We start from the raw sequence: 10,483 nt of genomic DNA on the forward strand, positions 1-10,483 counted from the left end.
ATATAATATAATATAATATAATATAATATAATATAATATAATATAATATAATATAATATAATATACATTTTACACACACCCATAGAGTTCTCAAGTTTGGGTTCCGTAAGTTTGTAAATATTTTTATTCAATAAGGACATACTAATTTGATTACACATGACAGTTAAGACTTTTACATTGTTACAAAATTCTGCAAATTCTTACTGTTCTTTAGTTTTTTTAAACTCTGTATTAAAAAATATATATATCACCATTTCCACAAAAATGTTAAGCAGCACAAATGTTTTCTATAGAAACTTGTTTCCGTCATGGGATGAAAAAAGGGTAATTCTGACACTTTTCCTCATGATTCATCATGAGTTTATATCTGATAATTCAAACTTTTTTTCTTGTAATTCTAAGAATTTTTCTCAGAAATGCAAATTATAAACTCACAATTCTGTGAAGTGTCCCAATTGTGAGATATTCACACTGAAAAGAAAAGTTGTGAGATATAAACTAACAAGACTAAGAACAACTAATTCAAAACTGAGAATTAAAAATTTGCAATTACCAGTTATATATATATTATCGCATGGTGGAAACAAAAGTTTATATCTCAACATTTTTTTAGTCTGTGGTGGAAAAAGGCTAACGTAGCCTTAAACACTGATAATATGAAATGCTTCATGAGCAGCAAATCAGCATATTAGAATGATTTCTGAAACTCCACGTGATATTGAAGCTACTGATTTGTCATCACAGGAATATATCACATTTTAAAATATATTCAAATAAAAAAAAGTTATTTTAAATTGTAATAATATTTCACAATATTACTGTTTTACTGTATTTTTACCAATTACATGTAGCTTTTGTGAGCATGAGAGCCTTTCAAAAAACATTTTTGAACAATACTGAATAGTTTCCTTTGAAGAAAACTTTTGGTCTGTTCTCAAATCAAAACATTGCTTAAGCATCTGTTTGTTTTTTCACAGATGCGGTCAGAGCTTTGCAGCAGTGGTGATTGTGTGGAAAAGCTGTGTCCAGCTTTGAGGGGCTCAAGAGCATTTGTCATTGCTTGGGTTCTCATCCATCACTCTGTCAAGTCCCAGATCATAGAGGTTCCTCCCTCTTCTGGGTCATGATGAGGCTTCACTCTACTCTGGGCACTTGGCTCTTCACACTCCTAGTGATGCCAGTCTACTGCCAGAGTGGTGATGATGGAGAGTGGGGATCAGGGGACGTCTCTGGGACTGCGGTCACTGGCAACTCCTCCGCTTCAGTCTTCCATGCAGTCGGGGATGAGCCAGACAGGACCAGGCCAGTTTTTCAGAGCCTGTCAGAGACAGAAGGTGGCGACTGTTATGTCAACTTCCACACCAGCCAAGTCATGTCAAGGCGGTTACGAGCTTTCAGAGAGGAAGTTGCTTATTTAAAGGCCCTTCAACATGGGAACCAGGCAGTGATGGAGAATATTGTCCAGTTTGTAGGAGCAGAGATGGGAGATCAATGCTACGAGGAGGTGATCCAAGAGAACATTGTTGGAATCAGAGAGGATCACGTGAGCTGTGAGAGCGTGGTGACAAAAGCAGCAGAGGAGTTGGAGAGTCAGCTGGAGGGAGACGCTCAAGCCACTTTGGCTGGAATTCAGAAGTGAGATGAGTTGAATAATAATAAGGCAGTCATATGCTCTTGTCTTCGAGGCAAAACTGGCAACCAACCTGAATGATAATCAGGAGAGAGGAAAGTCTAACACATGTGCAAAATATTTAGTATCAAAATTTTACAATTTTCTGTTTACACATGAGAAATGGTGATGGAAGATCAGAGGTGAAATTGTCTATATTTTTCTAAATACATAGGTATACTGTGCATCCAAAATAAATAAATAAAACAACAGAATTGCATTAATTTGACCAAAATTACAGTAAAACTGTAATATTATGAAACATGATTACAATTTAAAATAACTGTTTTCGATTTGAATATATTTTAAAATGTAATTTATTCCTATGATGCAAAGCTGAATTTTCATTGGTCATTACTCCAGTCTTCAGTGTCACATGATCCTTCAGAAACCATTCTCATATGCTGATTTGCTGCTCAAGAAACATTTCTTATTATTATCAATGTTGAAAATGCTGTGCTGCTTAAAATTTTTGTGACAGCATTTTGCAGGATTCTTTGATGAATAGAAAATCTAAAAGAAAATAATTTATGTGAAATAGAAATCTTACTGTCACTTTGATCAATTCAATTGCTTTAATTGCTGAATTAGTTATAATTAGTTTAATTTTATTTATTTAATGTATTATATATTTATTATATATTTATTATTTTATTTTATGTATTTTATTTTTATTTCCCAATATATAGAGAGTTCATTTATAGACCTTAATATTTGAAATTGCCAGCTCAAGAGGGTTTCAAGGCTGCATACATAAAGTAACACTTTCAAGGTAAAAGATAAAATAATAAAAGTAAAAATATAAAAGTAAATAAATTACAACCAAATAAAATTCTCAGTTAAAATTATCCTAAACAAGAAAAATATGCTTATAAACACAGTGACGAGTGTAAGGAAAGCTTGTAGCTCATAGAGCCTCAGACTAACCACAATGACGCGACTTTGATTCTGGTATCTGGGTTTTCCATCACCAGCCTGGACAGTTGGAAGGAATGAGAATTTCAGCCCCTTTGAGACCCCTGGTTCAAGAAAAACTAAGCTGAGGCCCTAAGGAGGCCCCTGTTCATTTCCTTCTTCACCTCTCTCTCTCTCTCTCTCTCTCTCTCTCTCTCTCTCTCTCTCTGAGTATTTCTGATGTTGTGTCTACTTTATGTCTTTATCTAAGAATAAAAGAGGAGTCCCTTGCCTTTGAAGAAATGCTGCGTACCGCGACGGACATCGCCACTCGACTGGAGAGCTCCTCACAAACCCTGCATGTGGAGATGATCGAACAGCTGAGGAAGAACATGAGACAGCCACGCAAAACTAAATGAGTCAGTGGGAAGCCCTCCAACCTGGAAAAACAGATGAAAGTGTTATATGGCATGTCACATCTATATTTATCCACAATGTTTTAATAACAGTAAAACAATGTTGTCACCTTAAACAGTCCATATGTGGACCATTTGACTGCATTTTTTTATATTTTATCTCCCTTGCCTACTATGTTTTTAAAAACACTATTGTCAGAGAATAGACTGAAACGCAAACTATATTTTTTTCTCTTGTTCGATGTTCATTTGTGAGACATAATGAAAACATAATGGCTTTGTGTACAAGGAAATTTTAAAAATGATCTTGGCAGTGAGGTGACATCTTAAAAGAATAGTCTCTTTCCAAGTACAGACAACCCTGCAGCTATGGTCTGGCTGTCTTGGCGCTAGGGAGCAGATGGTGAAAATACTGTATGAGGGTCTGGAAATCAGCAAGCATGAACTCTTATACGTTGGAGAGAGAGAGAGCAAGACAGAAAAGAAAAAAGAAAGAAAAAAAAGATGGCAGTGATGTCACTGAGAAATAAATAAAAACGTGACTTGGCAGCTTGGAGCCAGAATCTAAAAGAATCAGAAGAAAGAATCTGAAATGTTTACGACTGGAGAATGTTATTTTAAAATATATTGTGATTACTCGAGTATGATGAAATATACTGTAAGTATACTATTAAAATATAAGTGTATTACTCTGCTCAGTTGTGGTCACTTTTGCTGTATGTGTATTTTTGTTGGGATTTCTGTGTGTATGCTGGCAGATTTATGTTCATAGATACAGCTTGTGTGAAAGAAAAATTGCAGTGACATCAACTAAATACTGTTGATGGGGGAGGGGGGTTATAGTCATGCTTTATGTGGCGTTTCCAACGGTTTCCAATTTTAGAAAAGTACAATTAGAGAAGCTGTTTTTTCAAGCCATCCCTCTGCTAGAAATTGCTCGTTGAGAGCGTGAACTCTTTAAATTGATTAAAAATAAAAGCCCCACAAACGACTGTACAGTAAATGTCATTGAAAAGCCATAGATATTTATCGGTCAAAAGGTGGGAACCCTGAAATGCAACTTACAGTAATTAATTTTTTATGGTGCTTGTATAAGTAACATTTATGTAAAAATAGCAATGAGACATAATTACTGCCTTCTTACTTGTGCCTTCATGATGACCGTCTTGTGTGTTTAATCAGCATAATAATTATTAATAATAGATGTCTCTGTCTCTAAACTTATCCACAGTAAAAACTGCATTTCAGTTTCACCTTCTGACTGAGTTCTCGCTCCCCTTCAGCATTTATTCAGCTACCCTGACCTCTAGAGGAGTTTAACTGCAATAACAATTCAATCACTTGATGCAATAGGTTTGGCCCTGATTTGACAAGGATTGTCTCCATACGAGTTCGCGAATGTATCCATTAAACTTGAGTTAATTATGTTGTTTATATTTGAAAAAGAAAATTCATTCAGATTGGTTGAAAACAGACATCGGGCAATTTGGAATGTGGTCAAGCTCCTGAACTTGTGATGTGTTCCCTCCCTCCCTTTCTGTCTGACATGAAGTGGGTAGGCGCACTGAGATAGAGATGCTGCTCAGTCTGGAGTAAACCCTGGAAACAGCAGGAGCCAGGTCATGAGTGCATCTATACACGGTGTGGCACAAATGGAGTTACTATGGGATATATCTGCTTCTAAAAAAAATCCTTCTTTTTGGATGCATATGGAGATAAATAATACTTTTGCAGCACGGAATCTGATCTTCCGCTAAAACAGGTGCGCAAAACTTAAGCCCATCACAGTGCTTTTTCACGTAGAGAGAAAGCAACTTCAGGGTTGGATAAATATGGATAAACGCTGCATTTATGCTACTTAATTCGAAACATTTTTACGGAAAACCAATTTTTGCCAACACTTATAATACATGTGATGAAAAAAAAACTTGACGAGAACATCTAACCCTAAATACAACCAGCAGAAGATGCAGAGTTTGACACCTCAACAGAAAACACAGAAGCCACTGAATTATACGGAAACTGTCGCGTGGAATGCAGATGAAAATATAGAAATGCATTGAAAGTAATTGGCTGTATGATGGAGCGCTTTCAGAATCAGCGGTTCTTCCTGAGAATTTCTCTTCTCTGCACTATCCTATGTGAGTCAAGTAAGTTTCACTTCTGATTTTTCCCCCACATTTTTCCACAAATATTGCTTAAGAAAGAAACCAAAGAGACTCGTGGAACATGGTAGCTGGTTTATAGTCCAAACTGACTATTAATTGTATAAACTGGTTTTGACTGCTCATTTCCAAAAACCATAGCCTACTACTGACCCCCTTAATCTGGTTATAATAGCGGCTTTGACGCTGGTCTGTCAATTTGAACCAGCTTTAGTCACCCTAAACCAGAATCTTTTCTAGAAAGGAGCCTTAAAAATAAGACACAAAGTTTATATTTGATTGTTTTACTTGTGTATTTTAGGCATTTCCGACGTGCATTGATTAATTTGATCAATTTGATAATAAAAATCTCAAAACATCCAGCTTAATCTGGTTTTCAGATGGTCACAATGGGAGACCAGATTATCCGATTCTTAAACCAGCAAACTACCATGAGCTGGTTTAAGATGCAGATGCTTTCACATTGCCTATCCACGGTCAGAGATGTGTAGGCATTAGAATGGCACGCACGATTGCCAGTAAAATGAAATGTCCTCTCCACGGCCAAGCTGGCACTTAAATCAAGGCAGATTTATTGGGCTTCCTCATCACTCTGCGTTTACGCTCGCACTCTCCACGAGCGTCTCTTCATTTATGTGTCCGCTCGCTGTCAGCAGCAGCTGGACTCCTGATGAATGAATATCACTGCGGCCATCTGACGAGCTTGCAGCTGGATGCCCTTTACCGACGCTATTTGCATCGGATTTGCTTAAGAACATCCCGAGCTCTGGAAAGTTTTCAGAGTTGAACGGAGGTACAAGAAGAAGAAGGTCGCCATCCAATTTCAGGTCCGAGGCATTGGCGAGAACAGCCTACAAGTCTGTATAGTGAAATCCGTCCACCTGCTCTGCTCCTCACAGACTGGAGAACAGATGCGCTGTTATCGCTGTTTGAGCGGCTGCAGAACTGACGCAGACTTCACCGTTCCAAACTGGAATTGAGAAAGAGCCTAGAATTCAGATGTTCTTTTACGTTACTTGCCAAAATTATCACGGTAACCACAGTTTCTGTAGTGGTAGCCTAGTTATTGCTACTTGAGAAAAATCACTGTAATTAATATGAATTAAAATATATGCCTACACCTTTTAGTTATAGGATACATGTAATAAATTAAACATTTTTAGAATAAAAGTTTTATTATATAAAATAATATCAGTCACCTTAAAAACTCAACAAATGAAAACATTTTTTTGCAGTGTAAAAGAAGATTTATCAACCTTCCATCATTGTGTTTATTTTTTAACAAAGATGTAAATACCAAGTCAACACAGTTTACCTTGTTTTAGTGAAAACTATAAATAAATAAATAAATAAATCCATTCAGTTGTTGTCAGGAAACGGACGGAGGACTCAAATGCAGTTCAAACAGAAATAGGCTTTATTCCGAACACCAAGCCAGCAAAGGCGTGAAATCACACAGTTAGGTGGAATGCAGTGGTGTGGCGCTCCCTGCGCACACATTCACCGAGACAGGGGCTGAGAGGAATACCGGAGGACGTCCAGAATCGTACTCCCAATCTGGCCTTACTGTCCACAGTCGCGATACTAATTCCTCGCCTGAGGATCCTGGAAACAGTGCAAAAGAGTGTAGAGGAGAGTCATCGCGCCGCGTAAACATAAAACCATGTCTGCAATTGTCATCGGAGAAATGACAAACAAGTGCTACTCTACACTGCTCAAAACTCGCGTTTGAATCGTCAGTGGCAAATTCTTTAAATATAAAAAAACGTACTTACAGTCTGTGAGTCAAAACAGCCGGCATTGTAGTCTACTCTACCAGGATCAGGAAACAGTCCTTCATAAAATGTGCTGGACACATCTGAATATTTGGGTTGAACTGTTCTGGAACAGTGTTGTAAATACAACTTAACCACTGATTTCTAATTGTGTCCTCTTTTGGAAGGCCAAACAAAGTAGTTTCGCTTTCAAAACGAAACACACAGCAGGCTAGCGTGAGCGGAGGCCAGAGGCCTATGAGCGGAAGGTGGCGGGCTAGAGTGAGCGGAGGTCGGCTTGAGTGAGTGGAGGCAGGCGGGCTTGAGAACGGTGCGGCCGGCGGATTCGACGAAGGAGCGTCCAGCGGACTTGCGGCAACCACATGTGACGACCCTGGGCTAGACTCCGCTTCGTCCACGGTGATCCGTGTGATCCGGCGATCCACAGCGCGAAGTTGATGTATATCCTCAGCAACCAGCACGGATCAGCTCTAGGCATGACGAAGTGGATATCGTCCTCGTTTGGAAGGCCAAACAAAGTAGTTTCGCTTTCACAACGAAACACACAGCGCCTTCACGACATGGCGGCGGCCGCAACAACAATACTACAGCGGCAATAAAAGTTACGCCTTCTTTCTTTACGTGAACATTTGGGCGGTGTTATGCAAATCTTCCCACATTGTGACGTAGACATGTGGGGGCGTATTAGAACGAGCCGTTTTAGGTAGGCGTGGTTGACTCTTAACTTTTATAAAGAATATCTCTTTGGATTTGAGACTTTAGTCTTTGCAACTTTACAGATCTTCTTTATGCACCAAGAGCTTGTAACACTCCAAAGAGAAAGGAAAAATTGAAATAGCATCATATGACCCCTTTAATAATAATATACTAACTCTTTAAGAAAATTCCAGATTTGCGCCAGTTAAAATTTTTTTTAATTTGTTTTCATCTAAATTATTTTTTTATTTGATGTTTTATTAAACATTTTATTAAAGTGAAAAGTTTAATTAATAAAATAAAATAATAATAATAATAATAATAATACAAATCTATTGTGAAGAAATAGAAAACACATTTTCTCTAATTAAACCATATTGCTTGTTGGTTTATGAACACTTTTTCTTTTATTTTAAGCTATAAATTACTATATAATACATCATCATTATATAGATTTTTTCTTTCTAAAACTATCAAATTCCTAGCCAAAAAGTAATAATAACTTTGAACTGCATGGCCTGTCAATAATATGCTTAAAAAAGCAAGAAATGTGCCAGAGGTGAGAAAATAATTTCCTCCACTGACTGTAGATGGTGCTGTGCTTGGATTTCATATCAGTCCCACTGTGCTAATACCCTGTGGTGCAGACCCTAAATCTGACTTGTTAATGACATGTTGTCACTCGCCCAGAGTGTGACTCATTGTGCCAGCATGACCCAAGGGAGCTCAGTTCTCCACACAGCAAATGACTGCCCTCAGAGAGCAACTCCAGCCATGCTACAGCACTCAAATAGCAGGCCTGACACATACTATGTGCAAGCGCTGTCCTCAGGGTTCTGTGTTAATGCCTCCTCAGCTCAGAGATGAGACCTGAGTCGGCCAGCTCAATGGTGTCTAGCCTCTGTCCTGCAAAGGTGTCAGCCAAAGGTGCAGAGATTACAGGACATCTCTTCTTGGAAATAGAAGAGAATCAGTCATCATTCAGTTAGCCACACTGGCCCACGTATCATTAAAAATGGTTGGCTTCACACATATCAGGTGTTTGAAGCCATGTTCTTGAGATAATTTTTTCCCTCAGTATATACAGGTAGGTCCAAATGAAAACTTAAATAAAGAACATATAATAAGTAGTGTAAATAAAAATCAAACGTACTATATTCATCATGTGGTCACTGTCACATTTCAGACATACTAGTATACTCACTGAATCTGAATATGCCTACTTCAATTCATACGAAATATACGAAGTATACGAAAAACAGTATGCCAAAAGAAAAGATGGCATAGGCCTGCTCTAACCCGATCTCATGAATGTGCGTTTCAGTGGCACGATTTTCTGTTTCTATTTGGCGGACTATTTATATGCAAAAATGGACTTTGCCGTGCATATGATACGCAATTGGTAGGTTTAGGGGTGTGGGGTAGGTACATATTATATGTACACCAAAAATGCGTATTATATGGACGCCAACAAAGCGCGTATCATATACACAGTCAGTTTCTGCATATAAATAGCATGTAAAATAAAAAAAAAATACAAAAATATATGGGGGGGGATCAACTATTTTTAAAGACAAAATCGAAATTTTTATTTTTAATGGAATGCTGAGCAATTTATTAAAACAAAATTTATCCACACATCTTTTTTGTGCCCTCATCTTTAATTAAATTAAATAGACTGGCGTTTTGAATGATTCGTAATATTTTTTTTGTTGTTCACTGTTTGTGACGAGCTTTCAGCTTTACATTACCCACAATAGAGTTACTCTCTTTTTGCACTCTCACATTAACAACATTTTGTTATTTTGTATAAAAAGTTACGTAATGTAGCTTTGAGCACCGTGTTAAAAAGCAGTGTCATGTATCCAGGGGTGTGAAGTAACGAATTACAAATACTCACGTTACAGTAATTAAGTCGTTTTTATCAGTAATTGTACTTTCTTTGAGTAGTTTAAAAATTGTGTATGGTACTTTTACTCTGCTATTTTCCTCCGTTTGTGGTCGTTACATGCTTATTTTAATTTTATTTTAAATATGACTATCCATCAATGTGATTGGATAGATAGTAATAGGTCTCGTGACTTTCGTCAAATCAAATTGTGCATAGAAAACTTTAACCGCCAGCTGTTTATCATGGCTGCTGGAAGCGCATTCTTCAAGCATCAATTCAGTCGCATCTTCCTCTAACTTGATGTTAAGGTAAATTTCGGATTTCTGCTTACTAAATGATTTGTATATATGCTTGCCTACCTACACGGCCTGAAATTTGGAGTGAGGTTGCGGGTATTGCATACAGTGTTAACTCCCGCAAGTGCCACGTTCAGTAAATTCCCCACTCAGTTATGAGACGCCTCGTCTCTCTCGCGCGTGCGTTCTGCAGCAATCACTTGGATAAGTAGTCGTTGTTGCTTGTGGAACTTGTTGACTTTTGATGAGTTTGAGCGCGTGATGCGTGCTGTGAAAAAGTGTGTTGGAAACACAAACTGAGGACCAAATCTGCACCTTATTGATGACCAGTGGCGTTAATATACTGCATCTGTGCCAGCGCCTGATGTAATGAAACTGCAGCTCCTTAATAAACTTTTTTTTTAAAATCCATTTTAGACAATCCGCCTTCATTTAGCAAGTGCACTCAGCATAAACAGTTTTCAAGTTCAACACTTTTTGTTCCGTTCAGTTGTGGATGCTGCTGATTCACCGAGACCGCCGCGGCTCAGCAAAGAGACGTATGTGTGTGTTTTCCTTTGAAAAAGTTTCCCCAGAAATACCTCGCTATTTAATGCATTTTTCCTTACAAATTGTATTATCAGCATAACAATTCGAGTAAATGTGTAAAAGGTATGGCATGATGCCATCCTTCTAGAACAA

At 37.8% G+C, this 10,483-nt stretch overlaps 2 protein-coding genes across 2 annotated transcripts in view; both read left to right on the forward strand.

The window, feature by feature from the left end:
• LOC107589090 (uncharacterized) overlaps positions 1-3,581 on the forward strand; it is a 6,438-nt gene extending 2,857 nt beyond the window's left edge. The window contains exons 2-3 of the mRNA XM_016277420.1: positions 978-1,635; positions 2,835-3,581. Coding sequence (XP_016132906.1) covers positions 1,124-1,635; positions 2,835-2,982 — 660 coding nt within the window. The 5' untranslated portion in view covers positions 978-1,123 and the 3' untranslated portion in view covers positions 2,983-3,581. The remainder of the gene's footprint in view (positions 1-977; positions 1,636-2,834) is intronic.
• A 1,330-nt stretch (positions 3,582-4,911) lies between these two features.
• Positions 4,912-10,483, forward strand: part of chrna2b (cholinergic receptor, nicotinic, alpha 2b (neuronal)) — a 17,886-nt gene continuing 12,314 nt past the window's right edge. The window contains exon 1 of the mRNA XM_016277421.1: positions 4,912-5,129. Coding sequence (XP_016132907.1) covers positions 5,057-5,129 — 73 coding nt within the window. The 5' untranslated portion in view covers positions 4,912-5,056. The remainder of the gene's footprint in view (positions 5,130-10,483) is intronic.

Source organism: Sinocyclocheilus grahami, unplaced genomic scaffold, assembly GCF_001515645.1.
Source record: "Sinocyclocheilus grahami isolate Dianchi unplaced genomic scaffold, SAMN03320097.WGS_v1.1 scaffold111.1, whole genome shotgun sequence".
NCBI classification, from domain to species: Eukaryota; Metazoa; Chordata; class Actinopteri; order Cypriniformes; family Cyprinidae; genus Sinocyclocheilus; species Sinocyclocheilus grahami.